The 20,897-nt window shown below is 43.1% G+C and overlaps 1 protein-coding gene across 10 annotated transcripts in view; it reads right to left on the bottom strand.

Annotated features, from left to right (window-relative positions):
- Positions 1-20,897, bottom strand: part of Bcas3 (BCAS3 microtubule associated cell migration factor) — a 499,936-nt gene that overhangs the window by 261,874 nt on the left and 217,165 nt on the right. For all 10 annotated transcript variants that reach the window (XM_075991231.1, XM_075991234.1, XM_075991235.1 and 7 more), the window contains one exon: positions 1,179-1,279. In XM_075991231.1, coding sequence (XP_075847346.1) covers positions 1,179-1,279 — 101 coding nt within the window. The remainder of the gene's footprint in view (positions 1-1,178; positions 1,280-20,897) is intronic.

Genomic DNA, 20,897 nt, shown 5'->3' on the forward strand with positions numbered 1-20,897 from the left:
ACCCCTTCTTCTCAAAGAAAAGCTGAATGAAGAACAATGGTTTCTGTGCCAGCACTCTTGGACAAATTCTGTGCACAATGGGTTGTTTTATCCTAATAGCACCAGGAGAGGAAGGACCTCAGCATGCCAGAAGATGGGCCGCCACTCACAGGGCACCCCGAGAGCATTGCTGGGGTACTGGAATAAACATTGCCCCTCCAGTTTCTGCTTTTCAGGCTACCCTCCCAGAAAACACCACAAAGGGTCCGACTTCTGTGAGGCACCTGTCTGATAAAAGCTGCCAAATGGGTAATGTGAGACAGGTCATTAACCTCCCCAAATGATGTCAGGCTGGAGGCAGACACAACAGCATCTGTAATGAAGTCACTGGAATCGCTCCACTGTGAAATCTGCCCAAGTCGCTTTGAAATCAAAGCGCTTCACTTGAAGACGGAGCCACTGGTGGGGTGAGAGTGGCTGAGGGACGCTGTTTTGGGCATGGTGCGGAGGCCGTCGGTAACAGCCAGGAAAGGAATTCCAGCCGGAACTAGCAGAAGACAATGCTGACCTCCCCCAACAAAAGCATTTGGACGTTCTGTATGCTCTGCATCAAAACAGACATCTGCATGAGCAGAGACAAGTGTCGGTGAAGCATAGACGTAATATGTACAACCAAACATACGTATGCACTCCTGCAACAGTGTTTCCAAGACATTCTTAATAAGGAAATACTCATAGATCTGGTGACTCACAAAGTGTACCAATTATCTCCACTTTCCTGTAAGGAAAAGAACAGAATAAACACAGATTTCCATTCTCCCTATGGCTCATTGGTTACGAGCACAGCCTGTTCTTCCAAAGGTCCTGAGTTCAATTCCCAGCAACCACATGGTGGCTCACAACCATCTGTAATGAGATCTGGGGCACTTTTCTGGCCTGCAGGCATACATGCAGGCAGAACACTGTATACATAATAAATTGGTGAGAGAGAGAGAGAGAGAGAGAGAGAGAGAGAGAGAGAGAGAGAGAGAGAGAGAGAGAGAGAGACCTGGTCAGTCGTCCTCATCAACTTAGACCATGAAACCCAATATGGACAAGTTCAACAGAACCACCATATATGGGCTACCCATGCATGCTTTGCCAGGGCATAAATTTCATTTCATTTTCATTGTAATAAACCCAATATATCAGAGTTTTACCTGAGAAAGCCATTCTTCATCTTCCTGTCCACTATGGTCGGAGGCTAAGCTGTCATAGGACCCATGTCGAGTAATGGGGCCTGGACTTCCAGGGGGAAGCGCTACAGGAGAAAAAAAAAGAATTTAAATCTCTCCAAACTGTGCACTGGAAAATCAGATGAGAACATAATCAGCTCAAATAGGTGATAGAACACATAAAACACTGGTGCAGTTCATGACTGATGAGCAAACAAGTCTTAAAAAGATGTCCAGTTAACAGTAAACACTGGCCAGGCTGCTGGAAAATGCTGGACCCAGTTACTCAGAAGCTACAGGAAGGGATCTCGTCAGAGTCAGCATGGGCAACAGTAAGAGGCTTGTTAAAAAAAAAAAAAGAAAAGAAAAAACAATCAAAACCCACAATTGTAGACATTTAGTGTTGAGATCCGTGGGAATAGCTGAATCCATCTCAACAGCCAGGTTCACTGAGGAGCTGGCAGGCCCACTCGCTAAGTGACCTGGGACGGATTCCGAGAACCCATTCATTACTTTTATCTACAGTGAAGGCACAAAAATGCATGTCTGAGAAACATTTTCAATCGCTGAAAAAAAAATCATATATTAATTAAAACGTTGTCTTTCCTGGCCATTTTAAGTAATTTCCATAATTCTTCAGTACTACAATATAGGTGAAACTAGTCTACATAAAGAGACCTTTAGTTAGGAAGACCTTACTGGTCTTTGCTCATTTATTGGTGTCTGTGGTTTTGTTGGAAACAGGCTAGGGTGTCTCAAAGTCACTATGCAGCTGAGGAAATTTGGACTCTTTTTTTTTTTTTTGCTATGGAAAATGCCATATTTATTATTGATCTTTGGACTCTTTTTAAGACAATCTCACTATGTAGTCCTGGCTGGCCTGGAACTCACAGAGATCCTCCTGTCTCTGCCTTCCAAGTCCTAGGGTTAGGTGCACACACTTTCAGGCCTAGTCTTGATTTTGAACTTCTGGTCATTCTGCTAGGATTACAGCATCTGTACCCATGCTAGCTTTCTGTGGTGCCAGGACTCTAACCTAGTGCTTCCTACGTGCCAGGCAAGCACTCAACCAGCTCGGGAGCTCCTGCCCAAACAACAAAATATTTCTAACATTCACTGAGTTCCAACAGTTACTCAAATTTTGTGTCTCCACACCCCAGTGTTTCTTTGAAGGTACATCATTCCTTATGGCTGTGAATTTTCTCCATCCTTACTTTAAAAAAAAAAAAACTTCATTTTTAAAAGCACTTTTAGATTCAAAGTAAAACTGGACCGAATGCACCACTCCCCAGCCCCCACCTCCCTTCAGTGGAATCAAGCATTGAGCTAACTGGGAAACAGGACCAAAGAAAGAGAAGGCATGGGATGAGGGGGTGGAAGCCGGAGAGGAGCCGTAAAGGACCATGGTTGTAACAGAAAACAATCTCATCAGTTCCAAGACCAGGGAGAATTGTAAATTCATCTAGTATAGGCTATTAAAAAGGAAACAAGCATTTTAAATATTCTTAATACAGACTCAATGAAATGCTTAATACATTCCTCCACGAACAGTAAAGGCAATGTCAATCTTGTTTGATGATGTCAAGGAAACGTATGGTGAGAAGAACAAAATTATGTGGAAACAGATCCAACAAAGGAGATGAAGTATGACCCAAGGCAAGATTTTAAAAGACACAAGTTCACAAAACTAGTTATTTGAACTTGTTTCAAAAAAAGAAGTGAGACCTAATTCAGTCATTATGGACAGGCATAGTGTCGAAATGTAAGATGTGCAATATCCAAACCATTAACTGTTGTTTCTTCAAATCATGGTTCTCTAGCTCTGACATGTTGATATTTAGCATGAAACCCAAATGATCACGAAGTTACACAACTACATTTTTTATGATGGCAAATGGCATCATGAATAAAAGAGTATCCTAACAATTACCCATTATTATTCTAACAATCTTTGGGGACTAATTCTGGTATATACCGTAAAGATGGTAAGTCAACTGATGTTTTCAAGAGGCAGCTGCCCCCAAATCATTCATCACCTTTGTTTGATGTGAAATTCTTGCCACTGACAAAACCAAGAGGAACTATCAGTTCTCTCTCCTCCCTTAAAATAGTTTTCAAAAAAACCGATGGGGTAGCCATGCCTAGGGCTATGAGTCCAATCTCAGCACACAGAAGACAGAGGATTTCATGTTCAATGCCCCCCCAAATCAGAACGTACCAGAAAACAGTAACAAAAGCTTGACGAGGTGGTAGGTAGCACGCGTTGTGTGGGACAGATGAGAAAAGATGTCAGTGGTGTGTGCTGAAGTCACGTGGAGACCAGGGGACGCGGAGTACAGCCAGAGCAGAGTCTGGGTGGTAAAGCTGGAGCCACGTGACAGAATGACAGCAGTGAGCAGGCAGGAAACCACCTTTCCACAGGAAAATAAAACCTAATGTGGATCTTCAAAGAGACTGTGTGCGTACCACATGCCCTGGACCTAAAGTCGTAGCTTTCTCAGAATAAACACTCAAAAAAAAAACACTGAGTGTAAGGCTGAAGCTTAGAGTAAGTGACAGCGACGGAATGGTTTGACGCTAGGACTTCATAAAACTGAGGACATTATGGTGGCAGGGAGGGCGTAGGGCAAGGATGGAGTGGACTATTGCCAGAAGAACCCTGGTCTGGAGCTGGTGGTTTATTGGTTTGCTGCACTATTGTTATCTGGTTGTGGGTATGCTTGGAATTTCCCACGGGGGTGGGAGGAGGATGAGGAAGTAGGGAGGAGGAGGAGGAGCCCCTCTGTCCTCATCTGCTTTACAAAGGAAGTAGTAAATATTCCAAATATACAACACAGAAATGAATTCTTTGTATATGTAAAATAGTGACAATAAATAAGTCTCCTTTAAAACTGCCAGAAGGGAAAAAAGACAAGGCAAGGAAATGAGGAATCTGAACCTCGAACTTCTACATGGGGATTTAGAAAGGCCTTCTGTTCACTGGCTTCCTAATTAAGATGCTCTAGCAGCACCAAAGATGGAGAAATTAAAGTGCAGGAGAAATATCTTCTGTGTTAACTCAATATCCTTTGTTCTCCCCTATACTTATGGATGTTCTGAACTTCCTCCAATCCCAGTAGGGAGAGTAGTCAGCATTCACTGCCCAAGGAGGAAAACCACCACCAGGCCAAAGAGAAAAATAAATGGAAACTTTGAACCTAGTAGGATGAAAAAAAAATCAGAAAGGACACCTGATTGGAGCAGAGTCTGCACACTTTCCAACCGCTCCTTAGAACTGGAAAGGAAAGCAATCCTGTGTGACAGGTACCGACCGTGGCTGTGAGAGCACAGAATCTCTGCTGTTAAAACTGTATCACTCTTGGATAGAGTGCAGAAAGGGCAGAGCATCTGGTACATGTGCAACAGGAACAGGAAAAGTCCAGAGGACCACAGGCAGGAAGTAGAAACAAGAATGGATGCTAGGCAGCCGTGTCCATCAGTAACCAATAATCTCATCAGGAACTAGGTCATGCACTTGGTACCAACAAGAATAAAATGTTCTCAAATACATTATGTCAAAATATTTTACAAAAAATTTAGATGCAACACAAGAAAGGATATCAATGATGCATTTTTCATACTTCTAATAACATAGGTTAAACTATAATTCAACTATTTATTTACTTATTTATTGGTTTTGGTTTCTTAAGCCAGGGTTTCTCGGTGTATCCCTCACTGCCCTGAAACTCACTCTGTATAAAAGGTTGACCTCTAACACAGAGATCCATCTGCCTCTGTCTCCTGAAATCTGGGATTAAAGATGTGTTCTACCACCGCCCTGCGAAGAACTATCAAATTTTTTTTTTTGGTTTTTTTTTTCGAGACAGGGTTTCTTTGTGGCTTTAGAGCCTGTCCTGGAACTAGCTCTGTAGACCAGGCTGGTCTCGAACTCACAGAGATCCGCCTGCCTCTGCCTCCCGAGTGCTGGGATTAAAGGCGTGCACCACCACCGCCCGGCGAACTATCAAATTTTAAAAGGGGAGTTTTATAAACTAATTTTATATGTAGCTGTGTATCTGAGTGTACATATGTCTGTATGTATATATGTATGTATGTATGTGTGTATGATGGATGGAGGATGCGAACCATGCGTGTACCTGGTAACAATGGCGGTCAGATGAGTCAGATTCTTTGGAATCAGAGTTATGGTTGTGATTCACCATGTGATGCTGGGGCCTTTAGCAGAGCAGCAAGTGCTGTTCACACTAAGGCATCTCCCTGATCTTTGCTAGCTGGCTATTTATATGAGCTCTTTTTAGGTGATTGACAGACTTGCCAGAGTAAAGGCAAAGGGGCATCATGATGTAAAGTCATCATCTTGTCCCCTACTTTGGTTACAGGAATTTATAATGCACCTTACATGCATGCAAAGGAAGCACTGTCGATTTACTTTAGAAATAGCACTTTGAAAACACTGTCTCCACACACAGACATTGGATAAACAGAGAACACCGGGCAGTTACATGGTAACTGTGACCCCGAATGTTTACAGTGTTCTCAGGGAAGCAGGCATGCCGAGAATGAGTAAACAACAGCTCAACAACAACAACAAAACCCCACCTAGTGTACTTTGCTGTCAGAGAGGGATATGTGGGCGAACATATAAATGTATGTTTGTATGTATACATTCATATTTCACATGCCACCGGGGCCAATAAAACAAAACAAGTTTGTCAAGTGCTGATCTCTGCAAAATACCCCTTTCAGTCTCAGCCCAAACTGCTTCTGTATTGATAAAACAAAGTAAGTAAAATCAAGAAGAGAAAGATGAAATGGTTTGATGACTATATCCCTAGGTCCGACACGCACATAAAAATTTCTCAGTAATCAAAGAATATGTCCTGAATTCTATGAAAACTTAGAAGAACCTTGGCTTTGACTTCTGAGGTGTTTTCTGTAGCTGATTACAAAGATGGGTGTACACAGAAATTTGTTTTTATTATCTAAAGAAAATTGAAAACACCACCTCCCACGCTGCTAACTCCTTGTGTTTTGAAGTACCACGCTTCGCTAGCCATAATTATGAACCAATCCATGTGACATTTAAACCTCCACCTCTGAGCTCTGCTAAACCCTCACTCACATCTTAGCATGTGTGATGTAGTCCCAGGTTCTAGAAACACGTCAGTACTACTTCAGGGGGAATGCAAATTTCCTGCCACAAACCTGCACTTTCACAGAATTAAATGGTTTCTAAAATTCTGCCCAAAGAAACAGTTAAAGCTCAATAACTTGAGTCCTTCATTAGTAAACCCACTCGGTGCAGAGGACGATGCAGGATTCAGCCTTGCCATGAACGTCCGTAAGACAGCAGGAGGAGAAATAGTCCTCCCAGTGGGTTGGGTGTGATTTGCAAGCATTCAGGACAGAGTAAGACATCTTAATGAAATTAAAGGTACATAAGTATTGCTTCAAGATTAAAAAAAAAATGTGTGGTTCTATCTAGTACTACTAAATTAGATAAATTAAAGATTTGCAATGCGTAAAAATGTTAAGAGGTCAAGAACACATGGGTCGCGAGCCCCTTGCATAGAATGCACATAAAGCAATGAGCAATCAAACAGCGGCATGAATGCAATGCGCGGCTCTAGTTCATGACAACAGTGGAAGGAACTGTTTCCTTCAGTTCTTTCTGGGTTTCTGGGTTCTTCTGGGTTTTTCTGTTTTTTTTGTTTTTGGTAACAATAAGAAAACATCTCAAGTGTGGCTCCAGAAGCTCAGAAAACACAGTCACTCAACAACAGTGATGGCAGATGGCCAAGTCTGGCCACCCGACTTTCCCAGGCACTATGAGGCCGTCCAGGGTTCTACAGCTAAGTGCAATGAGGCCGATATGAGGGTGCCAACCAAACACAACTATGCTCACCCACACACAGCCTCACATTCCAAGTGAGAGAGTCCTATCTACTGTAGAGCTACATGAAAATCTAAGTGAAATTTAAACCCACTTAAGAACACAATGAAAAATTTGAAATCTGTACTACATATGCATGATGCTCTCTTCGGAGGACCATCAGGAAGGCCGGTGGCTCAACTCTCTTGAGATTCAGGAGCAGAGTGTTTTCTGTACTCTGCAAAGTCTCTACTGCATAGAGAATGATGAAAAGCAGCCACGCTGAAGTCTTTAGTGAGGACTGAGAAGCCAATAATGTGCCAACAGGTTTCAGCCCTTTAAGTTATTTCGGGGAACAATGTGTCTTTTTCTAGCTACAGAGAACTTTTTGACTTCAATGACATCATGCTGCCCTGAATGAAAAAGCTCCTGCTCCAGGTTCACCCAAAGGCCAACAGTGGTAAACTCCCATTCAAGGACAAACTTTCACATATACTTGTTTCTTATGAAAAGCAGCATTTCTGTAGCGACCATACAATATGACAGTGCTCCAAACCGAACCCTGCTTCTGATGAGAAAGTATTTGGGCTTCCAGGGAGAACCAGAGGGCAAATGCAGTTTCTTACTGTAGAAATGAAAATCTGCTTTAAAAGCTAAGTCTCCAGCACAAACAACCAACCAGCAAAATGAGCAGAGAAGTTCCCAGGGACCCAACCATGCCCAAAGGGATAGCACAAGAGGCAAGCAATGTGAGAGCAGCAGTAACCACACATCTATACCCTTAAGTAGACTGTCGTTTTACAGCCTATTTCACTCTCCACACTTCCCCCGTCCAGATTCCTAAAGTCTCCTTCCATCACATACTTATCTGGGTGACAGACATTCATTACTTTTCAATGACTAGGGGAAAAAAGAAAAAGGCACCAGCTACAAAGTCATACACCAAAAATATCCAATGAAATGGTTCCTATTAGAACCCACTCACACTGTTACAGGCGCTGTAAGTGGGGCGCCAGGGAGCAACACTGAATTTTACAGAGGCACTCCCTCACTGAGGCCCTGCTTATCAGTAGGCACGCTTCACAAGAGCCGACAGCACTGTAACAGTACATACAGGAACAAGCTTCTCCCACGTTTATATTAAATGGATCAATGATCTTCCCTGCACCCTGGCCCAGGGGTACCATAGATGTTCGCTAATTAATTATTAAAGTTTTTTGCATTCAGTCACTGCATATCTCTGGTTTCACTTTCCTTTTCTTCCACATTCCCAGAAGAACAGTCACCAGCAATATATAATTAGAAAAATGACATATTCTTATTGTCTATAAGAGAATCCATTTCCCCGAATAGCCTTCAACTCCCGGTACATCTTATCCCTCTCTCTCCAGTTTCCTTTCCAGATTCCCAAAGTCTCCTTCCATTGCATGACTAAAGGACCTCTCATTTGTTATTCCTGTTGCCCCAGAGGTCATTTTACATTGTGTGTCTGGACAAATGATATCTGGAGGCAGCCTGGCAGGGCTCACAACTTCGTTTTACTACTCAGCATGACCGTAAAGATCTCATAAAATGAAGAAAACAATAGAGCCTAATGGACTGGTATTCTTGGCCAGATCAGCAACTCTGCTGAGCAAAATTTCCAAACCATCCCAATGTGCAACTTGGAACGGAATAAACAAGACTGTGGCAATGTCTTTAGGACATCTGCAACTGAAGTCCCAACTGGAAAGATACCCACAATGCCAACTTAACATGTGCGCCTGCAACTCAGTCAGCAGCGAACCTCAGCACAGGCATATTAACTCAACAACAGCAAGGTAAGTAGGGATTAAGTCCACCCTGCCTGCAGTAACGAGACGGTCTTGCTTAGAGCTTGTGGAGTGAGGCCACGGCTCTGGAGTCTAAACAGCAGCACAAGACTGCATTCTTCTGCTCATCTGCAAGCACACACGACTTACCTTCTGGAAGGTAGTGAGGATGGTTAGGGGACAGGGAGGACTTTCCAGTACCTGTATGCTGGTACATTAGAAGTGGTGTAGACCGTGTACCTATATAAAAGTAGGTATTTAGTAGAAAGCTGTGCAAAAAGAGAACTGCTATAGGGTCAGCAGAGCGAGTCCAGCCAAGGAAAGGAACTGGAAAGCAATCAAATGCACCGTGAGGGATGACCGCCACGGTGTGGAAAACCAAGGGACTTATGATGTGTTCAGTCACGTGTCTCAGCAGCTTACCAGGTGCGACAAGTTTTCCTAAGATAAGGTGACACTTCTCATTTTGTTTACGCAACATGTCTGCATATTAGCATTTCTATATTTACAAAAATATCAAATATAAGACCAACTTTACTCCATTTTCAGACCTGTAATAGTGAAGTGTTTCAGCTGAGAGGAATGGTTACCTGCTGGAGGCAGAAGTACCCAAGTCTAAATTTTATGAAGAATCATGAGCTGCACCCAAGTACAGGTCCAAACCTGAAGTCATTGACCTGTAATCTCAGCTACATGGGAGGCTGAGGCAGGAGGACTGCAAGCTCAAAGTCATCATGGTCGACAGAGTGAGTTGCCTGAGCAACACAATGAGACTCAACTTTATAAAAAGTGAAAAAAAGGGGGGGGAGGAGTCAGATGGCCCAGTGGGCAACGGTATTCGCGGCCAAGGCTGATGATAAGGGAACTTACGGTGGAGAGAGAGCCAGTTCTGGGACTGACCACCAGCACCACAAAACACACCCACAAAAACAAACAAATACGAAACAGAGCAGGCGACAAGTTGAAAAGGGGCGGGAAGCATTTAGAAAAGCAACCATTTTGCACAGAATTAATGCAGCTTCTTCCATGCTTTACTTGTTTAGTGTCTAATACTATTCTAGAAAAGTCTAGATCATTATACAGCAGAAAGAACTAAATAGGCATTTTCTCTTGCCTAAGCAAAAGAGGCAAAGTTGTCTTGGCATGAAGAAAGAAACGCTTTTAGACCTTGAAGACACCGCATCCATAGGAATGTATTTCAGAATCCTAAATCATCATTATGGCTACACTATATGTTCCTTTAAGTCCAAACAGATTCCGTTACACACAGAAGCAAGAGGGTCGGGCCGACTAACTACCACCTACAGGCTCCCTCTGAAAGCAAGAGAACATTTCCCAAGGCTTGATCTTCTGGCACATAGCACGAGCCACTTGAAGCTCTCCAGACCTCCGCATCCACCTCACCTGCAGTGCTAAAGTCATCAGTAGACGCAGAGTGAAACAGGCACGGGGAAAAGCACCAAGAAAGACTTCCCTCTGTCTCTGTGTGCACACGCACATGCAAAGCGTTCCCCAGGAAACAGAAGCAAGGGCAGGTTACAGGTAGATCCACAAAACATCTGCTGTATTCTGTGTATGTTTGGCCATTTCTATAACTACTTTTCCTATCTTTATTTTTATGGGATGCTGGGAATCAAACCGAGGAATTTTTGCATGCCGGAAACTGAAATGTAGCCACATTCCCAAAACTTTTCAAAAGTGTTTCAGACATCTGAGAAGAACCTGCTCAATCACTGCTCACGTGGAGACCGGCCCACCGTAACCTTGATGCTGTTCTTGGCTACAGAATGAGCTATATAAACTAGCCTCGATTATTCAGGGAGCCACAGATTAAATAGATCAGAATCACATCTTTTTAAGACACTTATGCATGTGCTTTCTGAGCCCATGAGCTCTGATTCCCATGCCCTCTAACAACCTTCTTTTTCCTTCCTCCTCTATCCCTCCTTTCCTGTTCTATCCTTCTTGCTTTCTGTCTCTCCAACTTTTCTTTTTCGTTCATGGCACTTTAATTTTCTCTAATCATTAAGATATCAGTATAATATAATTTTCTTAAAATTGTAACTCAAAAAACCATAGAGTGAAAAATGAAAGCCATTCCACTCCCTCTCATTCAATGAAATAGATTGAAAAAAAAATCTCAGAATCAAATCTTCTTCTGACACTTCAGAAGTTTAATGTTAAGAGTCTACTCATCTTAAGATAAAGCTTCTGAGCCTTAAGGAAAACATCCACAGAACATTCTAGAAATTAGCCTTTCAGCACAAATGGACAGCAAAACTCCTTACAAGTTACTAGGAGAATGAAGATGATCAAAGTCCAAAGACAGAAGAGTAACAATGAATTTGCATTTTTGATAAGAACTGATAAATAAAACGGCTTCTGTTAAATACTTGGGAAAATTCAAACACTACTAGAGAGGCACACTTGCTAAGTGGCCTGTTCAGATCTGAGAAGCTGAGACCGACAAAGATGCGTTCTCTGCGCTGCTGCTGCTGCTGCTGCTGCTTTACCACAGAGCACTGCTGGCTCCAACACTCGGCTGTGCCTGTTATGAAGTCCTGGGAACGTCAGAGCCAAGAACTCCAGAAGGAAGCAGGGAGCAGGACGGCGTCTAAGGAAGCCACCGTTACACCTCTTGTCCTAGCCAAGCTACGTGAGGTGTTTCCAAGGAGCAATCTCACTTGACAATCCCACAGGAACGCTAAATGCTCTTAACACCGAGCCAGTGCTGCAGCCTCCTAGGCTCTGAAATTTGGGTTCAGGAAGTTACAGCAATCTTGGGCAGAGAGCATCCCAGTTCTTCCAGGTGCGAAGAGGTTTTCATTGCTTAATTATAAAAACGAGGAACCCGAGGCACAGAAACTAGTAACTCGAGGATCCATACTGGAAAACAAACCACCTCTTTCCAAATTTCCTATCCCCAAACTAAAAGCCCTACCTTCTGTGCGAAGTAAAGCAAGAACAGACACATTTTAAGAGCAAGTACAATTGAGAATAGCCCAAGGGCTGAGCTATGAGGTTCTCTTGGTATTTTCTGGAGTATCAGAAAAGAATTCCTAGGCCATGAGTCAGGATAGTTTTTACACAGTGGGAAAATGTTAAGTCACTCACAGGAGAGCAGCTGGGAGAAGCTGCTCCGTTAATAGCAAAGAGGTGTAGATGCACACGGAAGACACAATACTGGGAGGAGAGATCTCTGCTGTAGCAAGATCCATATTTATATGATTACATTTCCCATAGCTGAGAGCAGCTCTAATTAATGGATTTCCCTCCCCCTCTTAATGCAACCATTTGTCATTCAAAAACAGAATGCCCAATCAATTTTGATGTATTAGTAAGCAGTTTGTCAAACAGTGCTATAATCCAGTTAATATATTAATTCTTGTCATGGAGCGAATGCTAACTACTGTTAGGTTTTCTGTGCCTGGTTTGGAGAGAAAAACCTATCCCTGAACTCCTGCTCACGCTTAAGCCATAATCGCTCTATCTCCTTCTTGACCCATGTCTGTCTGTGAACTGTGAACTGGAAACAAAACCATTAGCTATGCAGTGAGTGCATCCTGGAAGCTGCTCCAAATTCATAGCAGAAAAGGAACCTGGAGGTTTCCAAACTCCTCCATGGGAGAGTGGGTCACTGGCAGCTGGACGAAAAGGCTGGAGTCACCAACAATCTGAGGAGCCATTCTGAGTCTGTGAGGGATGAGGGCTCAGCCCACTCACTGTATCTAAGACAGTATGTATTTCTCTATCCATAGACATAAAGACAGAGTTGGAAACAAACCACTTCTAGAAACAGAATTTTGAATTAGGATGAGAAAGAATACACAGAGAACCCTAAATTCACCTTCTGTACAGGCGCTCACTGTCCCGTTGCAGAAAAGGGGAAGAGCAAGGGGGAAAGCGGCCAGATTAAACTGCCACAAGGATGTGTATTCATTTAAAAACCTGCAGTGTAAACTAGTCCCCTGAAGCATCAGACATCACATTGTTTTATGACCGCTGAGAAAGGGGCCCTATATGACAGAAAAGCACACTGAATATTTTCTATGACCCAGAGGGCAGAGGTCACGTATTATAAATGGATAATGAGACCTAATGCAGTGCTCTGAGGATGGACAAAGAAACGGTCTATCCAGAGCCCCTGGTGGATTGGTTGTTCAGGCTTTTATTTCCTCTGCACACTTAATGGAGTCAAACAATTGACAGGAATTCTATAGAGAAGCTGAAACTGAGAGAAATGGATGTATTCTAACTCTGACAGACGCGTACAAATAGTGATCCCGAAATGGCGCCAGGGCTCCGGCTACCACGGACAGAGTCGACGGCTGCAGCATTCCCCCTAAATTCCCACTTAGTGTTTTATTAGCAATTAGCCTCACTGATGGAAGCAATGACATATCAAACCAGGAGCTCCTGCCAATATCAACCCATTACGGTACTGCAGGTAAGCCAAGCCCTGCCTGCCATTAGAGTCCAGCCAGAAATTTTGGAGAAAACGGCGAACAGATACTGCCGGTGCCCTCTCTTTCTATCTCCTACCCGACCATGATGAAGCACAATCCATGGCAGCAGGATCTATTTTAAACCATAAATGTAACTGGCACAGAGTAAATGACATCAGATGCACAGATCTTAATGGACTACAGACTTCTGACCAGTATTTTTCCGGATCACAATCAATGTCCTGTACCAGTTAAATCTGCCAATCCACTGTAATATTAATATCATCTATGGAAAAAAGTTGACTCTTGAACTATATTTGGAAAAACAGTAGGCCGTAAAATACTCTGATAGAGCAGGGAGCTTCTGTAAGAACCCAACGTGGAATTGCATAACATTAGCAGATGCTAACAGGTTAGCAGAGGCCTTCTGTAGACACTTGCCCTTTGTTTCATATGACAGCAATGTGACTGCATGCACAAAAATTATTTTGACAATCTAGGTAAAGACCTGGAAATAAATATAAGCACATATGCTAAATGCAGAGGTTGATACAATACAAACTTTCAAATTTATAGTGTTTACAGTCAACTATTTCATACCATTTTAAGAATGAGAATCAACAATGTCATAAAGTTCATCCAAGCTACAGAACACTCATGTTGTCCAAATAAGACCCGGTAGATCTCAACTTTCGTTTCTTACAGAAAAGCACAATTTTCTGAAAATCACCTCTCTATGGAAAGACACATGCCAACTGAAAAAGTTTAACTAAGGGAAATATCCAACTGTAAAACCCTACTAAGAATCTATCTTGACAGGGCAGCACGACACACCCTGTGGCCAACAATGGACTATAAATACTCTTTAAATAAGCCCTACATTACAAGTTTCCTCTACAAGAGAAAAACATTTCTCTCTTCCTTTTCCACCTCTCCCCAGCACTGGGCAAATATTTATAATGGACAATGCAAGGAAACATTGCTGAGTGCCTGCACCATCCTTGGGACATACGGCAACAGAAATGTAACCCAGAATGTCAGACTAATAGAACATGGCACAGAGAGAGAGTGGCTCAGAGGGAGACTAATAGAACATGGCACAGAGGGAGACTGTTGCATATTTAGCTGCTTTCCCCCAGCACTGACAATGTCAATCACAGACAAGAGTGACGTGAATGGCGCCTGCCTCTCTGTCTCTGTCTCTGTCTCTGTCTCTGTCTTTCTCTCTCTCTCTCTCTCTCTCTGTGTGTGTGTGTGTGTGTGTGTGTGTGTGTGTGTGTGTGTGTGTGTGTATGAGGCAGGACTAACCATTCTGTGTCTGGAGTATACATGTTCACAAGGGATATCTCTACTGAGCTGCAAAAACAGTGGAATTATAATTCACCCAAACACATGAGTTAGACCTGGATAAGAAACTGTGATGCTTTATATGCTAAGGATTTCATGTGCTGGGCCAGCAGTCACAATTTATTGGGAGAATAAAGATGCTCAGACTCTAGTGATTCCTGACTTCTTTTTAAAACTTGGATTGATTCTTCGTGGATTTCATATTATTCATTCCTATCCCATATATCTCCATGCCCCCTGGATCTGCCTTCAGCCCTTGAAAACCACCCCAAAACAAAATAAAATTTAAAAGAAAAGCAAAAAAAAAACAAAGAAAACAAAACAGAAACAAAAATGACAGAGAGAGCTTTCGTGTGTCCCATTGATCAGTTTACTTGTTAGTCCATTCATCTTTACTGGCAAATCTTCATTGCCACGAGTCTGGTTTGAGGTCTCTAATTTTGACTGTTCATTTTGTACATTCTTCATCCTGTACCTTCTACCCTATCCTAAGTCCAAGCTATCACTTATCTGGTAACTATCTCTTTTCCTTTGAAAATTTAAAAATGAGCCAGGCGGTGGTGGTGCACGCCTTTAATCCCAGCACTCGGGAGGCAGAGGCAGGCAGATCTCTGTGAGTTCGAGACCAGCCTGGTCTACAAGAGTTAGTTCCAGGACAGGCTCCAAAGCCACAGAGAAACCCTGTCTCGAAAAAAAAAATTTAAAAAAGATGGAGAAACAAAAAATGAACTACATGTAAAATGAAATGAAGCTCAATACTAGATCTAAAGGAAAACATACTTTTGCAAGCATAGAGGGCAGGAGGCCTCGGTGGATCCAGTGCTTGTGCTGTAAGCATGAAAACCTGAGTTCTATCTCTAGCACCACTGGGGGATGGGGGGAAGAAAACGAAGCAGGCACAGTAGGACTAATCTTTTGGAGGCAATTGCTCAATAGAGATACCCCGGTCCTAGGTATGGTACATTAGCAGTCAAGATTAGCCATAATATTCTCCTATGCATTAATATGTACTCAAAAAGCTGTTTAAGATCATTAGTGAAGTTGTAGCCAAAGTTGCAATGGATATCGTAAGGTATTGGCACTGTCAAGACCCTGGAATATCCACACTAGGGATAATTGGCAGGCATGAATATTTCTGACAAGTGGGGTATGTGTGGGGTGGGTGTTTTGCATGAGGCAGAGAAAGAAAATAGGAGCCACCCAAGGCCTGTGAAGCCTGGAAGACTGTGAGGGGAGTGCAGATACTGGACATGGTGCCATTTACAATACTGGATTCTGGTTTTGCTTTGATCTGATTATGACTGCGTCCCTATCTTTTGCTTTTTAAATAAGAAACTATGTAACTTTTTAAAAATTTTAGACTTTGGATATTATAAGAAGAACTCAACTTTTAAAGCATTGAAATTCTTAAAGACTATGGGAGTATTTTTAAAATTGTACTGCACTTTATAATATGATACAACTGTAAGACCTTGGGGATCAACAAGAAAGGAAAGGTTCCAGCTTGATAGGGATGTATCTGTGTACCAGATTCATCGAACTGACAAAGGTTACTTGTTATGTCTAAACTCGGTCATCACATTGACACAGCTACAAGTGGGAACCACAGTTGAGGAATTGCCACCTTCAGCCTGGCCTGTAGACATGACGTTTTCTCAACTGCTATTTGATGTGGGGACTCGGGCTGTATACAAAAAGGATTTCTAAGCAAGCCAGTAAGCAGTGTTTCCTGGCCCGGTTTCTCTCAACAGTGGACTGGAACCCTTGAGAGGATACAAAACCACCCTAGGTCGATTATGATCAAGATATTTATCACAGCAACACTCACTCAACTTGCACAAAGGGTCTTTCAATATGCTGCCCATTTGAGGACTAGAGAAATGGCTCAGTGGTTAAGAAAGCTTGTAGTTCTTTTCAGAAGCCCTGAGTTTGGTGCCTAGAAACCACATCTGGTGTCTCACACACCTGCAACATCAATGCCAGGACATTCAACACCTTCTTCTGGTATATCCAGGAGCATACACGAACACACACTTTTTTGTTTGTTTTGTTTTTCGAGACAGGTTTTCTCTGTAGTTTTTTTTTTGAGCCTGTCCTGGCGCTAGCTCCTGTAGACCAGGCTGGCCTCGAACTCACAGAGATCCACCTGTTTCTGCCTCTGGAGTGCTGGGATTAAAGGCACATGTCAGCACCACCTGGCCAAACACACACTCTTTAAAAAAGATATAAAACTGTTCTGTCAAAATGAACACTTATCTTGCACCAAGCTTTCAGTGCAAAGGTACAGCTAGAGCCCGAAAGTAGGGCACACACCTTCAATCTCAACAGATCTCTGTGAGTTCAAGGCCAGTCTGTTTCATGAACTGAGTTCTAGAACAGGCAGAGATACACTGAGAAACCCTGCCACAAAAACAAAACAAAAATTCCCCCCAAAATAAAAATAAAGAAACAAAAGCCCAAGCAAAGCCCAGCTCTGATCTGCCATCTATATGACACATTGATTTAGATTTAGAAATGACACACAATGGAACCATCAACTATGCAACATTTCGAGGCTGCATGTCTTCTCCTTGAGAGCTATCAAACTGAGTCCTCTACTAACAACTAAGTCTTCGGCTTAGAAGAGAGAGAATTCTAACACGTGGACAAGCTCTGCTTTCAATTTCACTCGGTTCAAAAACCTTATAATCTTTATGGTTTTTCACTGGTGTATGGGGTCACATGGGATCACGTGACTGTGGATTATTGAGAAAGCAGTGCGGAGTCTGACGCCCACTCCCCGCATGCTGCGCCTGAGCGAGGGATCTACAGACTACTTATCCTCTGAAGACGCTTTCCCAATCTCACGGTTAGGTCCTCATTTAAACTTAGTTTGGAAGGTCCAGGGCAGACTAATTTTCATTTTGGAAAAGAATATTCTACAATGAAACGAGTGTGACTTTGAAAGAACAACACAATAGCAACAATAAACCATGAATCTCAACAAAAATTTTATTTTATATTTGATTTAAGGAGAAGGGTGTGTGTGTGTGTGTGTGTGTGTGTGTGTGTGTGTGTGTGTGTCTGTGCTTTTAGAAGCCAGAAGAGGGAGTCAAATTCCCTGGAGCTTGAATTACAGGCATTTATGAACTGCCTTATGTGGGTATTGGGAATTGAACTCAGGTCCTCAAGAAGAGCACTAAGTGCTTTTAACCACTGAGTCATCTCTACAGTTCTACCAATAATTTTATGTCCAAAAGGATATATATTCTTGATGTTTATGTCTCTGACCTAAATACTAAGATTACCATTTGCACATTTAATTTCAACATATAAATTCTTCATATATTATAGTTTTTAAAAAATTGTTAAAAAATGGCAGTCTTCGATGGTTCATCTCAACCTCCATCGTGACTTCTGAATGAACGACCAGAATATGATCCTGTCTACCGTGAACAGGCCTCCACTGTAGGACTCCCCGGTTGGGCATTCTCCTGAATACAGAAGAGACCCACCACCGGCCGGGCGGTGGTGGCGCATGCCTTTAATCCCAGCACTCGGGAGGCAGAGGCAGGCGGATCTCTGTGAGTTCGAGACCAGCCTGGTCTACAAGAGCTAGTTCCAGGACAGGCTCCAAAACCACAGAGAAACCCTGTCTCGAAAAACCAAAAAATAAAAAAATAAAAAGAAGAAGAAGAGACCCAACGGTGAGGAGCACAGAATCGGAGGCTTGGTTACTTTGGTGGGTAGGACTCAGCAGCATGTAGGGCAGGCCTCTGTTTTCTTTCCTCAGCTGCATCCTTGCTACAATGCGGAACAAACTGTTTACGGAGAACAGTGGATCTGTTATGATGACGTGGGGGTCCTTGCTAACATCCTGCAGGGCTGCTCTCTTCTCCCAGCGACAGTCTCGTTCCTATTTCTATTCACATCTTTGCCTACTACTCCGTCATTCCGGAGTTTGTGCAAGTTTGCTATGCTTTTTCAACAGCACCAAAGTATCCTCCCTCCCACCCTTCCCCCTGCCCTTGCGAGGGACCTATCACAGAGCCCAGCACACTGAAGACAAGGGTTCCACCACACTCTCTAAAGCCCATAGGCTCAAAGATGATTTTAAACCTCAGTAAGTGAAGCAAACGCACCCACAGCACCAGAAATAGTGACTGACTTTTGTAGGAGGCAGGGCAGCTGTCTAAACAGCTTCAGCGAGGGGACTTGGGAAGAGTGTTACAGAGGGGGAAGTAAAGGCACTGTTCAAACCGGCAGCAGTGCTGCCCCATGGCAATGTATTCCCAGACGCCCGCAGGTCAGTGGGTTTGCCTGTGAAACTTTAAAAGCCAGGCTGTATCATTCCAATCCATATAAAAAGGCAACAGAAACCAGAGAGACGGTCCAGCTGGTGAGGGTGCCTGGGCCAAACCTGCCCGCAGCATCTCACAGGCCTGTGCGGATGAAGATCTCACCTTGCTTCAAGACTCTTTGCCCAACCCCTTTCTTCCAAGTATCCCGCCGCAGAGCTGCCATCCAGTGCAGCTGCAGGGAGGCTCGGAGGAGATATGCGGTCTACGTCCTACTAAGCAGGGCGCTTACCTACTGTGTGCAGGCCCTGGGTCCAAACCCCAACATGCACAGCAACTCTGACGATGTCATCACCGGGCACGAAAGCCCCTGGCGGACGGAATGAGCACTAATGGACAAAAGTGTTCGGGCACCTAAGTCGAATGCCATCAACCAGCTCGTGACTGGCGGGAACATGAAGAGCTGCAGTGTGCTTTTTAACTCTCCTTTATCTTCTTAGACACTTCAGACTTACTGTCTGTCAGCTCATCTGAACTAACGGGTATCAAAACAACAAAGAAGCTCACATTAACTGTGTCAACAACATTTATGGCAATAATTAGGACTTTTGCCTTTTATTGAGAAGTAAAACAGAGCACACCTTTAATCCCAGCACTTGGGAGGCAGAGGCAGCTGGATCTCTGTCAGTTCAAAGCCAGCTTGGACTACAGAACGGTCAGGGCTACGCTGAGAAACCCTGTCTCAAAAATAAAACAACAACGACAACAAAAAGAAGGTAGTAAAAATGCTTGCACTTTTTCTTTGAAATCTAGTGCCACATTTATACTAGATCATCTAACAATGACTGAAAAGACTAGAAAACGACAACTCCATGAATCCCTCTCCACATCTCCCCACTCAACCTGCTGTCCGTCACCAGTTCTGACATTGCTTTCAGTGCGGAGCACAGTCCTGAAGGTAGGATTCTCCGCTGAGACACTCATCCCATTGTTTTTGACTTTCATTGTCTGTGCAGCTGGACAGTGACCAGCTTGGGGCCAGATGCACTCAGTGCGGGCTGACACATAGTAGGCACTTCACAAACGAGGCAGCAAAAGTGTAAGAATAAGACTGCCCAAAAACCCCTCTTTATTACTTCCGGCGTTTCGTAACTGTAGAGCGAAGCCTATAACGTTGTCCTGCTTCCAGCATAATACGTAACACATTACAAATGAAATAAAGAGGTCTGCAATTATTTTAGCTCAAGCTCCATAACTGCTAAGCAAGACACTACATGGAGGACAGCTACCATTAAAAAACATGTCACTGTTGATTTTCAGGAAGTTTCTAAAAGCATACAGCACTCAAAGCCATCAGGTTCAATTAGGACTCAGTATAATCTACAAAACCAAATTATAATTGTAAAGCATTTTTAATTCAATGAAGACAAACTGGATAATAAATATTAAAATGTCCCTTCATGCCTCCAATATTAAAAATGAAAGTATCTGGCTGGATGAACATCAATATCTACAAATGGCCAGAGGACCTCAAGGAAAAACCAGCTTACTTGAAGAGCATTCGGCTGGCGCATGCAAGGCCACGGTCTGAACCCCAGCATCAGCACAAACGAAAACCTAGTGCAGTTGAGACTGTCAAGGAGTCCAAATAACTAAACTACAGGCAGAAGCTGCTCTCGTGGCATCTTGTGATGAAGTGCTTGGTTTTGTTCCCTTAGGAACAGGTCCCTCTATACCCTGCAGGTCACATGTTAGAGGTAGTTTGCTTTGTTTTGTGGGTTTTTTTTTTTTTGAGTTCTTTTTCCAGACCTTTTCAAAGCTATAGTTCATGGGAAAGAACAAGACACACACCCATTGTTTGTTTAAGACCGATGGCCCACGGACTGAGGGACTGATAATATGCAAACAGGCTTTGAAAGTCAGCAAATTCAGAAAAGATCGTGTGGAAGAAA

The sequence above is a fragment of the Microtus pennsylvanicus genome, chromosome 11, assembly GCF_037038515.1.
Source record: "Microtus pennsylvanicus isolate mMicPen1 chromosome 11, mMicPen1.hap1, whole genome shotgun sequence".
NCBI lineage: Eukaryota > Metazoa > Chordata > Mammalia > Rodentia > Cricetidae > Microtus > Microtus pennsylvanicus.